The sequence below is a fragment of the Enhydra lutris genome, unplaced genomic scaffold (genome assembly GCF_002288905.1).
Source record: "Enhydra lutris kenyoni isolate GAN:26980312 unplaced genomic scaffold, ASM228890v2 scaffoldscaffold39, whole genome shotgun sequence".
Classification (NCBI taxonomy): domain Eukaryota; kingdom Metazoa; phylum Chordata; class Mammalia; order Carnivora; family Mustelidae; genus Enhydra; species Enhydra lutris.
This window is the reverse complement of record NW_019154123.1, coordinates 26566728-26585154: the sequence shown is the minus strand read 5'-3', so window position 1 is coordinate 26585154 and position 18427 is coordinate 26566728. Positions and strand designations below refer to the sequence as shown.

At 56.0% G+C, this 18427-nt stretch overlaps 1 protein-coding gene across 1 annotated transcript in view; it reads left to right on the top strand.

The window, feature by feature from the left end:
- The window catches only part of LOC111155029 (integrin subunit beta 5), a 114816-nt gene extending 96389 nt beyond the window's left edge, over positions 1–18427 (top strand). Inside the window, exons 11-15 of the mRNA XM_022515043.1 lie at positions 7885–8107; positions 12268–12371; positions 15630–15749; positions 16863–17029; positions 17696–18427. Of these exons, the coding sequence (XP_022370751.1) occupies positions 7885–8107; positions 12268–12371; positions 15630–15749; positions 16863–17029; positions 17696–17791 (710 nt within the window). The 3' untranslated portion in view covers positions 17792–18427. The remainder of the gene's footprint in view (positions 1–7884; positions 8108–12267; positions 12372–15629; positions 15750–16862; positions 17030–17695) is intronic.

Below are 18427 nucleotides of genomic sequence, written 5' to 3'. Positions count from 1 at the left end.
GAGTAGTCATGAGGTCTCTCTAGGTTAGGAGACTTTAAGCATGGCTTGGTGTCTCAATGCAGTGAAAAATCGCTTGAAGGCAGTGAGCTGTCCCCTCTCTGTGGCACATTGCACAGAAACTCCCTGATCCTGTTCAGTAGACAAGGTGTGATCCCCCTTTCCCTGATGAGGGAACTGGACCGAGGCCTAGAGACAGCAAGTAGGTAGCCGAGACGGCCCCGCAGTATCACTGAGAAAAGACGTCCCCAAAGTGAGCCATTCCAAGGCATCTCAAGTAGAGTGACAAGGATAGGACGGAGCCGGTCAGAGAGCTGAGCTCGGGGCTTGGTGTGGAACGAGGCCAAGCCGTGCTCTCATTGGGGAGCAGCCTTCCCAGGGCACGTTCTCCTGTCGGTGACCGCCCTTGGCAGGAGAGCACCGCGTTCACGGACTCAGAAAGCCCGTGACGCCAAGGGTACACCTGTTGAGAGCAACCTGTCCAGAGGGTTATTCGGTAACCACTGAAGGTGAGGTGAGGCGCCTGCTGAGGTGCCTGCAGCCAGGCCAAGATCATTTGCATTTCAAAACTCTCCATTCTTTACTTTTTCTGGAACCGTAGTCAGTGTACAGAAGGGAAAGTTGAAGTAGTGGGAGGGGATTCCCACGGGACCAGACTCAGAGACACCCCGACACCAGTGGGCGGCACGGGCCTGCGCAGGGACGCGCTGAGGACGTGAGAGGGCCTGTTATGTAACACAGACCTGCTTGTCGGCACGGAGAGTACTTCCTAGGAGGGATTTCCCCTTCCTGCTCGAAAAGCCCCAGCCAGGGAGGCCGTGCCCTCTGGAAGCCTGGATATGTGTTTGGCCCCAGAGAAGTCAGCCCTCGCCTGGCGTTGGTCCTGCATGACTCGTGTTTGTGCCAGGACGTCTGTGACGACAAGGGTGCTGTCTGCGGTGTGTCCACAGGCTCAGAGCCGGGACTCCGGACAACCCGCCCCCCCAGACCCCCGCGCCACCCCTGACCCCCCGCCGGGTTACAGGAGGCGGGACTGTGGGCTGTGCTCCTGGTTGCCGCGGTGCCCGGCTCGGCAGCGGTCAGGACCCTGCGTCTCACAGACACGGGTGACTGGAAGCACATAAAGCTGGCAGTTGGTTTCCTGCTCTTTTTAAGCCGATTGTTGGGAGAATTCAAGACCCGACTTTGGGGACACAAACCACCCAAATGAGCAGAAAATTTTCAGAACACACCCCTTTTTCTTTCCTCTCACCACTTCCTGTTTACAGGCTGCCTCTTCTGAGAGGAGGGGAGACTGGGGGGCAGACAGAGCTCTGAGAGAGGGGCGTGCTGGGTCTGTGAGGAGATGAAGCAAGGAAAGAGAGGAAGTGAGCAAGCAGTCTGCCTGTGTGTGGAGGCGTGGGGGGCACTGACTGGAGAGAGGGAGGGAGGGAGGCAGGACCAGGAGAAAGAGAAGGGGAAACGGGCTTAGTCTTTCCTCCGCTCCCTAGCCTTCGGAGAGCCAGAGTGGACTCCCGGCAGGGACTGGAGCTGCTGCCGTGGGAAGCCACAATGTGTTCCAGAGCTGGATGGAAACTATTTCGGGACCAGCTGTGGAGAGACAGTTTGTGCCCTGAGGGTCTGGTGTCTGCCTGGTTGTGGCCCCTTGCTCCTGCGCCAGATGAGAATGGGGAGAAGAGAATCACTTCTTGGTTCTGCCCATCTCAGGCTGACTTCTTCCTCCCTCAAGCCCCCCGGCACTCAGGCATCTCCTCTGAGGTCACTCCATGGCCGCCTGGGTCCTTTGCAGGCCCAGAGTCCAAGTCCAGCTTGGGGTTGAGGGGGAGTGGCAGCTTCCCTCCTGGGCCACCCTGTGCTGCCTCAGATGTACCTCAGAGAGCAACCCCAGCAGGGCCATGGGCACTCTTATGGTGTCAGGCTCCCCACCAAGGCTCTGGAGGCTGCTGAGCACCTGTACCAGGTCCTGGGTGTTCTCGCCTTGGGTTGGACATGGATACCTGGCAGTTTTGGACCCAGCCTCCCAGAAAGTACTTCCCCCGCTCTCCTCTGAGATCTGCTCCGAGCTCCCTTCCTCCTGTCCTCCCACTATAGCACCAATGATGCAGAAGCTAGCTGGCATTTATTGAGCGCTTACTATATGCTAAACGCTGACTGAGTGCTTCACGTAGGTTAGGCGATTTAACGCATACGACAACCCAATGAGGGAGGCATTTTTAATCAGCCCCACTTTACAGTGAGGAAACCAAGATACAGAGGGGTTAAACATCAGTAACTGCTGGTAAGTGGCAGGTTCTGGAGGCCAGCTCAGGCGTTCTGATTCTGGAAGCCACATGTTCACCACACTGCACGGCCCTGTTTTCCCAGCGTTTCCCTGTATCCCCATTCCCCACCTCCTATGTTCCGTGGTAAACAGGCTCCTCTTCATTCTGAGCCCCTGCATAAGTCCCCACTCCCCGCTCTTTCCTGAGACAGGTGGGCCTTGAGAACAGTTGGTGAGGACTGAGGGGCTGGCCTCTTCTGGTCAGCAGTCTTCCAGCTCCTCAGAGCCTCCTTTAGATCCTTGCTTTCCACCTCCAACCCCCTCCCCTCCTTCGAGGGTGTACCATCCAGTTGCACCAGCCCTGACTTTCCCCTTCACTTACTGACATCCTGGCCATTCCTTCATTCCCCAAAGACTCTGGTGGCTGCCTCACACTCGCCCCTCCCCCCAAACCCCACTGTCCCTGCCTCTCCCCATGACGCTGTCCACTGCGTTGGTGTCCACGTGCCCGGCTTGCTCGGCTCCGGTAGCAGCTCACAGCAGTTCTGGCCCATTTCCTGGGTACCCCCCATGCCCCAGATACCGAGTTAGAGCTTTACCTACAACAGCACTGTATTTCTTGGAACCATTTCCATGAGGAAGACATTATCCTCGTTGACACATGAGGAAACAGATCTTCAGATGGGTTTGGGGACTTGCCTGAGGTGACATAGTAAATGGTGAAGGACAGACTTGAACTTGGCTCCGTGAAGCCCCTCAGCCTCTCTCAACTCAGCTGGAAGCTTGAGCATCCCACTCCGGCCACAGCCCTCCCCGCTCAGCTTCCCTCCCTTTCTCCCTCATCTCTCTCTACTGTGATCTCTCCTCTCTAGAGCTTGCCATTCCCTCGATCCCTCTGTTTCCTTCCAAGTCTTCTCTCTTCTGAATCTTTGTCTTCAGTCAGAAGAGTACGCAGACAGATCCCATCTTCAGAATATCCTGTCTGCCTTCCTCCCCGTCTCCTCCTTACCTTGCACGACCAGATCACGTGTGGGAGCTGCCTGCTTGCGGCCGCCTCTCTACCGGCTGGACTCTGCCCTCCGCCCTCCGGACTATGCCCAGACCCGGCGGCCACTTGGGATTTGCCCTTCTTCATCTCTTGTTGCCCTTGCCAGGCCTTCCCCTTGTGTCCCTTTTGGCTTCCAGGCCCCTGGTGCCCCTCTCTCCTCTAGCAGCTCCTCCCCAGCCTGCCCTGAGGGCGCCCCTTCCTCTTAACCGTCGGCATTCTGTTTTATAAAGGGAGGGAAGGGGCCGTGTCTTGGCCCACAGCCCACACGAGCTCCGTTGTGCTGATGGAAAGCTGTTGAATTCTGTGGAGCTGAAATTCTGTATAAATAGACACATTTACAACTTCCTGTCCATTTAGCTATCAATCATTCTAACGAAGGTAGTACTACTAACTTGCACATGGAGCGAGCCCCAGCTTACAGAGTGCTTTCACATGCCCTTCAATATCCCTACCTTTGTGCAGTGAAAATATTTTTATGTCTGCACAGTATGAAACGGGCATCATTAAATTCAGCTCAGTCTGCCAAGGCGCTGGGGGCAGCATTATGAACGAGCTGTGTTCTGCTGAAGAGTCCTTGCGTAGGCCCTCTGGGTGTTGTTGGCCAGGATCAAGTCCCCAGTCCCCCATTTAGTTTTACTGGTGATTGGTAGGTTATTGATCCTTGGGACGAGGCCAAATGGCCCTTGTTACTTTACGAACGTGTTCCTTTCCTACTAGGGCATTAGGAGAGGCTAAGGGCCGACCGGAAGATGCGGGGGCTCTCCGTGCATGCAGCTTGGGGGAGAGGCGGGTTGAGGCCCAGCTGCAGGGTCTGAGACATTTGGGTCAGGTTGAAGTATAACCGGACCAGCCTAGTTTTGGAAGACCTGTATGGGTCACGCTTTTTAAAGGAGACTTGGAAGCTTTAAACCACGACTGCCCGTAGCTGTATCTCGTGGGCTGGCCCCACAGCTGGTAGAACCTGCTTGGAGTACTGTGCTGGGGGGAGGCCAAGCCAAGGTCGGCCATAGGCGGGAAGGAGGACGTGGCAGCACGCGCCACATCTGTGTCGTAGCTGCTTCAGGCTGTCTTCAAGAGTCAAAGAACTGCTTCACAGCCTGAATTGGGGTGAACAGGGGAGCCAACAGTCCACTGAAAAAAAGCCCTCGTGAGGCTTCAGCCATGACACCAGGCCAGGAGCCGCCGTTTCCCTGGTTTGGCTTGTTAGGACTTGACTTCAGAGTCGTCAAATATTTGAGGCCCAAAGCTGCATGGAGAAGGGTTTTCTGTTGTCCCACAGTCCCTCGGCAGCTCCCCAGTAGTTTGCTTACTGCACTGGAGGGGCCCGGGCCTGTTCGCGCTCTGTCCACTCTGCAGGGGGCTTGCACACTGTTTCTCGATGTTGGCTACTCAGGTGTTGTGGGAAGCTTCCTGTAGTGGCTCATGTCTCTGGTGGTGAGTCCTGTCCCTTTCCTGCCCTTGATCCCCGACTCTCTCTGCTTGAGCCTGGGTCTGGGGCACACGCCGCTTCACTGACCTCTGGCTGGGCTTAGGAGCTCTTACACCCGAAGGGTATCAGATGCACCCAGCGCGGCCAGGCTTATGGCTGATCTGGGGTCACGGGGGAGAGTTCAGAGCAGCGGGCACCCTTGCTGACCTTCTCAGCAAGCAGATGCCATCACTTCCATGCCCAGGCACCGTGAGGGACAAGTTCTGCCTTCCGCACACACACATACATCTCACCCGAAACCCAAGTCTTCAACAAAATAATACCCTACCTCTTCTCCAGAAGAGGCACTTCGGAATACAAGGTCAGGTTGTATTTGGCTAGTGTATTGCTGCCACACACACAGCGGGGAGGGAAACAGCCCTTACTTTCTGAAGCAAAGCAGGGTCTCCGGCCTGGGTACCATCTTGCTGCTTGTAAAGATAGCACTGACCGTGCCTTTTGCTCTTTGTGTGTTTGCTTTATGGGAAGGTGTGATGTACAAGCTGCTGGAGAGCACCAGAGCTGTATTAGAAACCTACCCCAGGGACGCCTGGGTGGCTCAGTTGGTTAAGCAGCTGCCTTCGGCTCAGGTCATGATCCCAGCGTCCTGGGATCGAGTCCCACATCAGGCTCCTTGCTCATCAGGGAGCCTGCTTCTCCCTCTGCCTCTGCCTGCCATTCTGTCTGCCTGTGCTTGCTCTCTCTCCCTCTCTCTTTCTGACAAATAAATAAAATCTTAAAAAAAAAAAAAAAACCTACCCCAGAAGCACTCACCTCTGCAGCTTGCTTTGAAATCCATTTTGGAAACTACTGATGGGGAGACAGAGGGGTGGGTGGGTATGTGATAACCTGCTAACAGTGGAATGTGGGTGGCAAGTACGCAGACGTTCACTGTACAATCCTCTCAACTTGGCTGCCAGGTTTGGAAATTTTCATAATAAAATTGTGTTTTGGGGGGATTACCCCAACAGTGACCCATTTTTAATTGAAAACAGGCCCTTGACCAGTGTGGCCCCTGAGGCTGGAGAGGGAAGGGTTGTGCAGATTGGATCCATTTCATTCGGGAAGACTTCCCCTGGGAGGTGGTTTCCTGCCTGCCCCGGCTCAGAACCCGTGCTGTTCACTGGCTGGGTGACAGGAGGCTGTGCGGCCCCCTCCCGCCGTGCATGAGCACCCTCCAGCCCCCTGCCCTTGCCTGAGGTAACCCTGGGGCAGGAGTGCTGTTCTCTCTTGGGCCTTATGTCCACACGCCAGCCTCCAGGCAGTTAAGGGGCGCTCCCAGCCTCCTGCTGACCAGGGCCTGGCTCTCCTCACCTCGCCCAGAGAGCTGCCATATGCCTTGGTGCTGGCTGGGAGATGGGAGGGTGCTCTGTTTCTGCTGCAGCTCTGAGCCCCATGCAGGCAGACAGGCTGTCTGGCCCGGGAGGGTTGGGAGGCTCGGTCTCACCAGATGGCCTCCCTCCTGCCTGCAGATTCTAGGCACTGAGGAGCAGACAGAGCAGAAGGGGGCAGGAAGTAAGTGGTCAGTGAGGAAGCTCTTTGGAATGAGGTCCTGACCTAAATTGGGTCACACTCATTGCTGGGTTCACAGAAGGTGCTGGGATCCAACTACCTGGGTAACTGGCTCTGGTGTGGGAATAAAATGCAAGGCCTGTACCTGTGCGATGCCCACAGCGCTAGTCTCCTGAGGCGGAAGTGGGTGCTCAGTCATGCCAATTCTTGCAAGACAGCATCCAGAAGGAAAACATGCAGTAATAGCATAAGGGAGAGTTCGTGAAGTCAGAGTTTGCAATGGAGAGTGCTGCTTTCTGCCTATGTGAGGCCAGAGGTTCAAGAGTCCACGGTCAGGCCCTTGGTCCCCTTGGACGTTGGCGTGCCCCATGCTTTTCACTGAGCAACACGTTCACTCACTCGCACTCACACACGCTTGTCCCCCGGGCTGAGGGAGCCTCTGCCCTTGGTGCCTGCAGAACTTCAGGGGAGGCCCGGCCCCTCCCGCCTTGCAGGCTGGGGCAAGGGTCTCTCCTGCAGAGGGGAGCAGGGTGCCCCTCAGCTGGCTGTCATCTCGGTATGGGCCTGCTCTGCCCCCTTTCCTCCCGAGAGGCGGTGGGCGCTGGAGGTCACACCTGGTACCACCCTGGCTCCCGGCCGCCGGCTCATGACCTCCAGCAGGCCTTCATCTCTGTGTCTCGGCTACATCAGCTGTGGAGGGAGGACACCAACGGTCCCCACACAGCACAGCTGTCAGAACTGCTCGCGTTTGTGAAGGCTGATGGAGGTGGAGGGAGGGTTGTTCGGCTAGCCTCCGCGGCCCCCGCACGCGCTCCGGGTCTGGGGCCAGAGCGAGAATTTAGCCTCGCTGCCCATTGGGCCTGTAACAAATTACCACAGAGTGAGTTGCCTTTAACAACACAGGTTTATTCTCTTGAATTCTGGAGCTCCGAGTCTGCAATTGCTTCCACTGGGCTAGAATCGCGGTGCTGGCAGGGCCGGACTCCCTCCAGGACTCTGGGGAGGATCCATTTCCTCACCTTCTCCACCTTCTCGAGCTGCATTCCTCACAGTTCTTGGCTCTCTGGCCTCTTCCTCCATCTTCAAAGGCTGCAGCTAGCATCTGGCTTCTGTTGTCCCATTGCCACTGCCTTCTGTGATCAGATCCCCCTTTGTCTTCATCTCCTGTGGATCCTTGTGATGGCATCGGGGCCACCTCGAGAGTCCAGGAGACGCTGTCATCTTGGAATCCTACACGGAATCACATATGCGGTCTCTTTTGCTGTGGGAGGTGATGTTCACAGGTTCTTGGGGATTAGGACATGGACCTATTTGGTGGCTGTTCTTTACACGACAGTTGAGACACGAAGAAGCTCCCTGGGGTCCTGGTCCTGTGGCGTCCCTTGGCCAAATTCTGAACCAGCGGCCAGCACTGCCCCAGGCCTGGCTGGGCCGCACATGCTGCCTGGACCCCGGCTGCCGAAGCCTGTGGGCACTGGGCCCTGTGTGCCCCAACAGCGCTGCAGGATACCATCCGTGTCCCTGGCCCATGGCAGGCCCCAGGGGTTGGGTTTGGGGTTTGTGCAGGCAGGTGTTGACATGCTATGTGTGTCCCTTTAGGCCATGGCGAGTGTCACTGTGGAGAATGCAAGTGCTATGCAGGTTACATTGGGGACAACTGTAACTGCTCGACAGACATCAGCACATGCTTGGCCAAAGATGGCCAGATGTGCAGCGACCGTGGGCACTGTGTGTGTGGGCAGTGCCAGTGCACAGAGCCAGGAGCCTTTGGAGAGACATGTGAGAAGTGCCCGACCTGCCCAGACGCTTGCAGCACCAAGAGGTAACGGCACCCTCACTCCCGCTTCTCCCCCCCAGACGAGGCCTGTCTTCCAGCCCATTGGGCCCTGGGGCTGGCCAGCCTCTTCCTCCCATCCCCCACATCTTCCTCTGCCTAGTCGTGCTGGGGAGCGAGACTCTTACGAACAAGAACAGTAACTCGGTGTTAACTACACTATATAGTAAAATAGTGTTCTTGAAATGCTGGTTCCATGGGGATTTTGTAAGGTAATAAAAACAGGACGACAACAACAAAAAAGACTGCTATTCTATTCCCAAATTTAGAAGTTACCAGATCACTGAGTTGACTTAAACCGGTTTTGGTACCAAAATAGTGGCTTCTCAGAGCCATTCGAGTGTTACTGAGTTTTTCAGAAGGGCCTTTAGGACACGTCTGGTTTTCCAACGAGTTTGATCCCCTCCCTGACATTGACATTTCCCATATAATGTTTCACAGGATGCCTGTTTGGCAAATGCAGCTTTGAACAAAACATAATCAGAAGGTAGATTGGGTAGGAGGGCATGCGACCTAGAGAAGGCCTGCCAGCAACAAACGACAATGGCTTGTGAATTTTCTGCTCCATTTATAGAGATAATGGAACATGGGCCCTGTGCTGCTGCTGAATGCAGAGATTGTCTGGACAATGGGCACCCGGCCCCTGCTGCCTTGGCCACAGGGTCACGTTCCCCAGGCTGACCTCCTGGTGGCTGTGCCCTTCACCCTCTGCCAGAGTGTGAATGTGCGGGAATTAAAGGGATTGAGGAGCTGTGCCATCAGGAAAGCAAGAGTGACCGTTTCTCTTGAATTTTGCTAGAAAAAAACAGCTGTGTCAGCACCACCCATGCTAAGGGGCCTCAAGTGAGGGAAATGGGCACAGATAATCAGAAACAAATAATAATACAGACATCGTCTCTCTTTGGCTGGGGAACGCAACTGTGCAATTTTCTTTTGGCAGATTTCCCCTCCAAATGTCTGGCTTAGGCTGATAATGGAAGGAGTTCATGCTCTGTGAGCCTGCTGTGGCTGCTGGGCAGTCCTCGCTCCGTAATGTTCTGGGTGGCAGAACCCCTGCTTGGACATTTGCCTCAAATAATCCAGGCATGGGTAATTGAAAGCTGGCTGCAGATCGAGAGACAAGATAGACAGGGTCAGATTTATTTTGTGTAACTGGAGAAGAGCGGGGGAGAGTAAGGGAGAAGAAAAACAGATCTACTTTAGACCTGCTACGAGTGGAGAAATAACAGAAATCCCAACAGAAACCTCCCAGGGGACGAGGGTAGGATCCTGGATCTGGAGCCCGAATGGCTATGTCCCTCCGCGCCTGGAGCCACAGCCATGACCCGCATGGGATGGTGGGGGCAGGAGGGGCCCTCCCCCAGCTCCCTGCGGCAGAACTCTCTCAGGTGTGTGCTCCTTGTCCTTGGGGCACCCGAGAGGAAGGGGGCAGGGCAAACGAGGACAACACACATGGAATCAATAAAAGTAGATAAAGCCCATTTCTTTCCTCTGGAGCCACAAGGCAGTATAGGTTTGCCAGAAGTCAATTAAAAGGCCCAACAGCCTTCACTTTTGTCAAAATGGCACATCCCAAGCTGCAAATATTTAAGACCTAGAAAACATAGCACTTGATAATTTCTTCTCCATTAACTAATACCAGAGCAACAGGGAGAGCAGGGAAATGCTGTAAGGAAGCTACCGTTCCTTTATCTCTGGGCCGCACTGACCTTCTGTCTCTTTTCTCTGCCCAACTGCAACTGTTGTTTTAAACAAATTCCCTTTGATAGTGACTTGCAGCAGACTGTTTTTCTACTTGCTGTTTTGCCAGGAACCACCAGGTTTTGAATGCCTTCTGTCTTCCCCTCTCCCTGCCCCGGGATTTCAGAACAGCCAATCTCCACTTTCTAGCACTAACCAAACATACCCTTCACCTTGGGTGAGGTCACACTCAGCCTCAGCTGATTTCAATTAACAGGCTCTCGGAGTAAAGTCTCTCTCAGCAACTTGTTTGTTTAAAAGGCCAGACTTATTTTAACACGTGACTACAGTATATCACAAGTTTCAGCCCAGTGTGTGGAGCGTACAAGTTAGACCGATCTGTCCACATGGTAATTAGGGAATGTTTCTTGGAGGTGGCCCTGTGGTTTAACGACAACTGGCGTTGTAGCTGGAAGGCTTGGGGAACCCTCTCGGAGATGGAAGGTCAGCCTGGGGGCTTTGCAGTGTGTTCATTCAGGAGGCCGAGCTACACCAAGGCTTCCTGGCCCCCAGCCCAGCCTCAGTGGCCAGCCCTCTGGGACTCTGGCCTCAGGGGAAATGCAAACAGTACAACTTGTTTGTAACTCCGCAGGGTTTGCATGAGGTCGTTCCTGGGAAAGTGAGGACTTGGGAGGGGCTCACTGAGAAGCAGGGCCCCTGGGCGCTGGACCCGCTGCCTCCACTTCTCCCAGGTCCCCTCGCCTCCCCATACGAGAAGAGGGTCTTGGAGAGGTTCTCTCCGACTCCCTTCCCCTGCCGTGCTCCTGTTGCAGTTTCTCCCCTGGGAATGTAGTCACCTGCCTCAGTCTTAAGGAATTAAAAAAACAGATGATGATAACGAAGGCTGTGCACAATGGTTGTACATCCTTCTATGTTTTTGCCAGAGAGCTTTCCGGACACACAGCCTCGTTGGTCCCCACGGGCCTGTGGGGTGAGCAGGGCGGCACGTCCTCCAGGTCTCTGCAGGGTCCCTGCCTGCGCTCTGCACTCTAGGCTCTTGGTCCCTCACCCAGACTCCTGAGGAAGCCCGTTTCCGGGGCGCTCACCTTCCTCACAGGCTACCAGGAACCATGGGCTCCCCGCCAAGGCCCTGAGAATTCGCTGTCAGCTGGTTGTTTTTCCCCAGACCACCCCTCCCTGGGGATCCGTTTGTGCTCCCCCGTCCCACCACCCCCCACCCCACCACCGCAGACTTCACAGGCCCTTGGTCAAATCTTCGCTGCTCTGGCCCCGCCTCCTCAGGAGTCGTGTGCTCCCGCAGTAAACCACAGGTCGATGGGGAGTACCTGGAGTTGGGCTGGGCTCTAGGAAGGAGAACTGACCCTTACTTGAGCACCGTTGTTAAGCATTTTCACCCAAAGACAATACCTGATTTAAACTGTGCACCCAACACGGGAGGAGAGGGGCTCAAAGTATCTCTCTTTCGCTCCTAACCTGATTTCTCCAGAAGGACCCTCTTGAAATGTAGGTTTCCTGGGAGGAGGCTGTGACCCTGTAGCCTCTACCGGAGGCTAGTGTTGACCAACTCACAGGGTGTAGCCCAGCTCACAGGCAGGCTCCTCTGGCAGGGAGAGGGGGCTAGTGCCTGAGGGGCTCCTGGGCAGGGCTTCATCGCCCTCACTGTGAAGCCAGGCTGTGCCCCGGAGATGTGGATCTCACGGGTGTAGGCATGCTCTAGAAGCAGGATTTTCTAGAAATGCCCATGGAGAGTCTAATACAGAGGAGAGTTGAGGGCCCTGCGATCGTGGGAACTAGGGCAATGTGGGGCAGCAGGCACTGGCTGAGGGGTTGTGAGGACCCCTGTGCAAGGCCCAGAACACCATGTCTTACTCACTGTGATGTCTTCTGCTTGGGGCACACGCTTGCCAGCATCAGATGCAGCAGAGTGCAGTGGGTTGGGCTCCTGGTATCTGAACTTAAGAGATCTCCAACCTGCAACTCAACATGGAGGTCAGACATGCTTCTAAACTCACACGTGTTCCTCCAAGGACCCTCCGGCCACCCATGTGACAGCAGTCAGAGGCCAGCAGCAGCCCTTAGGTCAAAAATGTGAAGCTAGGGGACGCCTGGGTGGCTCAGTTGGTTAAGCGGCTGCCTTCGGCTCAGGTCATGATCCCAGAGTCCTTGGATCGAGTCCCACATCAGGCTCCTTGCTCGTCAGGGAGCCTGCTTCTCCCTCTGCCTCTGCCTGCCACTCTATCTGCCTGTGCTCACTCTCTCTCTCTCTCTCTCTCTCTCTCTGACAAATAAATAAAATCTTTAAAAAAAAAAAAAAATGTGAAGCTAGGACAAAGTTAGAGCCTCCAGGGCTGGCAGGAGGGCGGGCCACACACCCCTGGGAGCTCGGCTGCTGGTGGGGGGCTACTACACAGCCTCTAACACCTGCATTCATCCCCTCTTCTCCAAAGAGACTGCGTCGAGTGCTTGCTGCTTCACTCGGGGGTCCCAGCTGAGAACCAGACCTGCCACAACCTGTGCAAGGATGAGGTGGTCACGTGGGTGGACACCATTGGTGAGTGTGCCCCAGCGGCCCTGGGCTGCCATCCCCTTCTGTATCTTGGCAGACGCCTCAAGGCTTCCTCCCCCGGGGGTGATTCATTGGTGCCTGGTGGGGAGCAGGGCAGTTCTAGCCTTGGGTTAGGAACCACAGCGTCAGGGTCCTGGGCACTACTGGGGGCTCCCCAAGAGGACTTGGGCTGCCTGTGCTAGGGTGTAAGTTCCAGGCCCTCTGCAGGTATGACCTCCTTGTTCATCACTTTCTGTGCCATCCCTGGAGTCCAGCCCCTTCCTAGCCACATCTCTCAGGCTCTCTGAACGGCAGGTATGTCAGGACAAGCCTTGTTAGCTGCTGTAACAGACACACCCCAGGCCTCAGTGACTTAACAGAATGTAAGTCTTTCACTGCGAGTCCACGGAAGACATTCCTGGTTGGCAAGGCCTTCTGTGAGGTTGTTCTGGAATGTAGACCCTCTCTGTATGAAGGTTCCACTCTCCTCAGGGTCTTTGGGATCCTCTCCACTCATTAGCTTGTGGGGGAAGACAGAGTGAGGGATCCTGTGAGATGCTTCTGTGGGCTGGGCCTGGAAGTGATGCCTGGGGTTCCCACCTGCATGTCACTGGCCAGAACTCAGCCATCTGGCATCATTTAAGCAGCAAGGGTCTCTGGGAAATGTAGTCAAGTCGTGTGCCGAGGAGGCAGGGAAACCGTGTTTGATGAATGACTACCAGGTCTCTCTGCCACATTTGGTCTCAGCCTGGTCCAGCTCTCACAATGCTGCAAGGCCTCAGAAGGGGCTGAGTTCTTATGTGGCTGGATGGCACCTGGGCCCATGTGCTGCCCTGGCTCTTGTCCCTGTGGCAGACATCCGTTCCTGCAGCTCTCACTGCACCTTGCTCTGTTCTCTGGCACGGCAGCTCTTGTTTGAGGCTTCTTCTCATTTGAACCACTCCAGTTTGACTCTGTCCATCCATCCCTGTGCCTTTGCCTCTGGACAATGTCTACGAGTCCGTTTCTGAGTGGGAGCCCACAGGACGCTCAGATGGGGGTGCACAGACCTCTGCTTTCCACCATCTCTGGGCTGCCTCCGTCCCTTTTCCAGCACAGCCGTTGCTGTCCCGGCTAAGAGTCTCTAAGGGTAAGAGATGCAGATCACATCCGCTAGCCGTGAGTGCACGTGGCTGACTTGGAAGCTGGTCTGGAGCACTGTGATTACACAAACCAAAGCGGCCCTCTGTTGGAACCCTCATACGTTCTGGCCGCGATGTAAAATGGCGCACGACTTTGGAGAAGTCCGGCGGCTTCCCCCGGTTAAACAGTTACCACACAGCTCAGTGAACGCTCCTGGGTGTATGCACAGGAGAACAGACAACATGTTAACCAAAACTTGGGCATGAATGCTCATAGCAGCATTATTCATAGTAGTCAAAAGTTTGAAACAACCCAAGTGTCCGTGAGCCGATGGGAAGCTAATGTGGTACATTCATCCAGGGGAAGACGGTGTGGGGTTCTGATACGTGCTACAGAGACGAATCTTCCAGGTATTATGCTGTGTGTGAGAAGCCAGACAGAAAAGGACATATATCAGATGATTCCATTTATGTGAAATGTCCAAAATAGGCAAAAAGCACAGAGACGGAAAGTAGGTCGGTGGTTGCTAGAGGCTGGGGAGAGACAGGGATTGAGACTGACTGCTAACAGCAAGGGTTTCTCTTGGAGGTAATAGAAATGTTCTGGAATTAGATGGTGAGAGTAGTGATACATTGTCAGCATACTCAAATGACTGAATTGTACCTAAAACAGTGGGGCGAGGGGACAAGACTGTGTACCTCGACAGGGGTTCTGCCTCTGAGGCCCCCTTGCATGGCAGCCTCGCTTGACCTCAGCTGCTGTGGGCTCCTGGCTCCAGCCTCCCATCTTGGCCCCGATGCATGGCCTCCCTCGTTCCTGCCTCGTGGTTCCGACTGACCGCTGTGGCTATATCCTAGCTCCTGAGGACACGGAGTTGTGCACTTAGCTGGCCCTGGCTCGTTGAGCACTGCTGTATGCTGGGGCTTGTGCTAGACCAGCGGGGCCCATGCAGAGCTCAGGCTCACACTGTCTTCCTGCCGCTGCATTTTTCTGCTTGCTGTGAAGGCTTGGCTCCCAGCGCAGTCTGCCCGTGCACCTGGAGCAGCAGTGGCCCCCACCCAGACACACAGGCAGGAAGGACAAGGCCCCACCTTCCTGGGGCCCCTGCCTGACGCACCTGCTCTGGGGCAGTTGCGACTTCTCAGTAAAATCCTCCATGAGAAGGTGTCCACTCAGGTGGACTGTGTATCCTTCCCTCTCCTGGCTTTTCTCACACACGTGCACTCAGGCCAGGCTTACGGGTAGTGGGGCTGGGAGAATGGTCCAGGCCCTCACCTTTGACGACCACACTGACTGGTCTGGTTCCCGGTTAAAAACCGGTGAGAGCAGTAGGGTTGCGAAGGCAAGAGCCGAAAGGCATCTCACGCAGCTGCCTCAACCCACCGCAGTTGCTCAGGACCGACTGGCCATTGCTGCTGAATGTCCCCTTTCCCTTCCCTACTCCCTTTCCCTCCTAGAAATCAGTGTGACCCTTGCCCACAGAAGCCTTGGAGTGCAGGTGATGCCTGGACGGGGGGCTGGGACTCTGTCGTGTCAGGGGAACAGCTGTGTGGGGCCAGGCGGGGGCTGCTCCCAGTGGAGGAGCCCTGCAAGTGGTGTCCAGACCCCATCCTGGCCTCCGGCGCTGGCCCGCAGCACCCTTGTCCGAACGTCCTCATCACCCTCTGTGGTCGCTGTGGGTTTCCGTCCTAGAACAGAGCCATGGACGCTCGGCCACCGCAGCGGGCTCTCAGCCAGGTGCACTCGACTGAGCTCTTGCCTGGGCTCGCAGGGCATCGGGATGGCCCTTTCCTTTCTGTGTCCCTTTCACGTCCAGGGCAGTTCCACGTCCCAGCCTCAGCCCGGAGCAGCACACCAGTGCTCCCCCTGCTTCCTGTCCTGCCCGCATGGGGGAGGTTGGCAGAGCCTCTCTCCCACTCCCCAGAGACTGCTCGCGCCCTGGGGGATTCATGGCCCCGGAGCAACCCACACACCTCACTGGGGCTGCATCCTTGATGGGAGACACCCCAGCTCCTCGTAAAGGCCCAGCCTCCCCTTTGTGTCTCTCGGCACCCGCTTGCTTAACCTAGGTGCTCAGCTCCCTGCCCTCGGTCAGCACACTGGGTCGCTCAGAGCAGACACTTGTGCCCGGTTTTCTTCCAGTGAAAGATGACCAAGAGGCTGTGCTTTGTTTCTACAAAACCGCCAAGGACTGTGTCATGATGTTCACCTACGCGGAGCTCGCCAGCGGCAAGTCCAACCTGACCGTCCTCAGGGAGCCAGGTGGGTCTGACCAGCGGGGAGCTCGGCTTCTAACTCCTTTCCCTGCTCTGGGCTTGTCGCCCTCTGCCCTCCCTGCCTCTCCAAAGTGCCCAGAGAGGACGGTCACGATTTCTCATAAAGACCAGGGGCTAAGGCCGCCCCTATCCAGCTCCTAGAGTTTGGCAGAGAGGTGGGCCTGCGCCTGGGGACCCACTGTGGTTGGGGCTCAAGGTCACGGTCTGGAGGCACGGGAGCTAGAGTGTCTCATCTTGGAGGAGCCGGAGCTTTGGGAGGAAAAGAGGCCATGGCACACATTTCACCAGAGGTGGGGGGTGGGGCGGGTGTAGACGGTCAGGGCTGGGCGGGCCGCACTTGCCTCAGGGAGCTTCAGAGTCCACACCCTGCCGCCACACTTTTCCGTCCAAGACCCGCCATCAGAGCTCCGGGTTACATGGCCCTGCTCGGCTCCAGGGCCCCTAAGGAGGCCCAGACTTTGTTGAAACAATGATAATTCTGCCTCCTGCTTTGGACCCAGGGACCAAAGGCCTTTTGTTTTGGAGTAATCAGGGATTCTAGTATGACCCCTTTTATTCTTCTCTGGAAGGAGGGCAGGGGTGAGGAGAAAAAGAGCTGCTCCCTTCAATTTACAGCATGGCAAACTGTTTTTCCAAATTGAGCCACACCACATAATGTGGCTTCTCGGGGCCGGCGGCAGAGGAAATGCTGTGCCCAGGATGCAGGCCTGCAAGAATGAGGCTTTGTCTTCAAGCGCTGTCTTTGCGGTCCTTTGAAAATAAGCACATTCGCTGCGAAGAGCCACCCTAAGGGCTTACAACTGTTGGCTGGCCCGCCGCCCGGCCCTCATGGATGCGGCTTCGCGCAGTCTGCCGCCTGCCGGGTCTGCTCTGAAACCATTCACAGGAAGGCCGGGACCGGACCGGTCCAGTCTTGAGAGTGGAGACCGGGCCGGGCCAGGCCTGGGCACTCAGGCGGGGGGAGATGCTGCTGAGCACAGGAGGCACACGGCCTGTGGGAGTGAGGGGGCTAGGCCTGAGGTGGGGATGGGGGTGGGGTGGCATGGGTAGCCATGCTTTCCTGGTGGCTCGGCTCACCCCGCCTCCTGGTCCCTTCCAGAGTGTGGAACTGCCCCCGATGCCACAACCATCCTCCTGGCCGTGGTGGGCAGTATCCTCCTGATTGGGATTGCGCTCCTGGCCATCTGGAAGCTACTTGTCACCATCCATGACCGGAGAGAGTTTGCAAAGTTCCAGAGCGAGCGGTCCAGGGCCCGCTATGAGATGGTAAGCCAGCGGGATGCTAGTAGTAGAGAAAAAGTCGAGCTTCGAGGTCTGGTTGAGGTCACACAAGCTTTAAAGCCCCCTAACATCTTTGGCATTCAAATCAAAGAAACAACACCTGGGAGGCGGTGTGTGGCCAGGTCGGGATGGTGAGAACACAGGACCCCGGAGCGCGGGGGGCCCTGTGCAGAGCCCCACAGCAGACCCAGCTTAGGACCCTCATAGAGCAGAGGCAGAGGCGTGGCGCAGCCTCGGCAGGAAGAAGCTGGACAGTCCTCGAGAGACCACAGACTCAGTAAAGGACCTCACGTCCTTGGAGTCCACTGCGGCGTCTGTTGTGCAAGTCTCGTCTCCCCAGACGGACTGCGCTTTCCCATAGAACTGAGTGCAGTGAGCATCCCTGGACCCCTAGTTAGTCTCTGTTTAAATTGGAAGGGACTTCAGAGATCATCTGGTCCGGCCCCTCGTTTCAGAGATAAAGAGTAGAAGCTCTGAGACCTGGAGGGTCTTTCCCAGGGTGCGATAGTCAGTGGCCACACAGGGCTGTCACCGCCTGCACGCTCAGGCTGCCGCCTTCCAGGGTGATGGATTGAAGAAGGGTCTGGAACCCTGAAAATGTGTGTTCGAATGAATGGACACCCATGTCCTCTTGCCTTCTGTGTTCTCTAGGCTTCCAACCCTCTGTACAGAAAGCCCATCTCCACACACACTGTGGATTTCACCTTCAACAAGTTCAACAAATCCTACAATGGCACAGTGGACTGACAGCTCCTCAGAGGGCCAGAGGGGGCTGATGAAAAGTCAGACCGATTGGCCTTGGACAGCCGCTCAGCTGGATCATGGCCCCCCGGAGGGACAAGCACAGACAGCTTCCCGTGAACCTGGGCCGGGAGCCTACTCCCTGCGCCGGAAGGTGGCCAGTGTGCTGCCCGCTGCCAGGCCACGGCCACAACAGGCAGCCACCCCTCCAAGCCCAGGAAAAGGCCCGGGACCTTGGCGCTTTCAGCTTTCTGCACCACAGCGAGCTCACCGTCTCCGAGCACAGCCGGGGGCCTAGGCCACCGTGTCTCCCTTCCGGGAGGGCTGATCCTCCAGTCTGGCCAGAGGAGAAGGCTCTTGGGAGCATTGGAGTGTGCAAAACCAACACACGCTCTGGCTTTTCTCGTGTTGATCATTTTTATATGAAATAAAAAGATCGTGCATTTATGGTATAGTTCTCATTGCCGCAAACTGTCTGCCTGATCTATCCTTGCACAGGGGTGTTGGTGGTGGGATTATCGAGATGCCTCCTGAAGGCATAGAGTTGCAAATGTCAGTTTTCCAATTCTGTCCATGTTCGTTTAGTACTTTTGTAATGAAAGGGGGAAAGTTTGGAATTGAAAGTAAAGATTAAAACCGAAA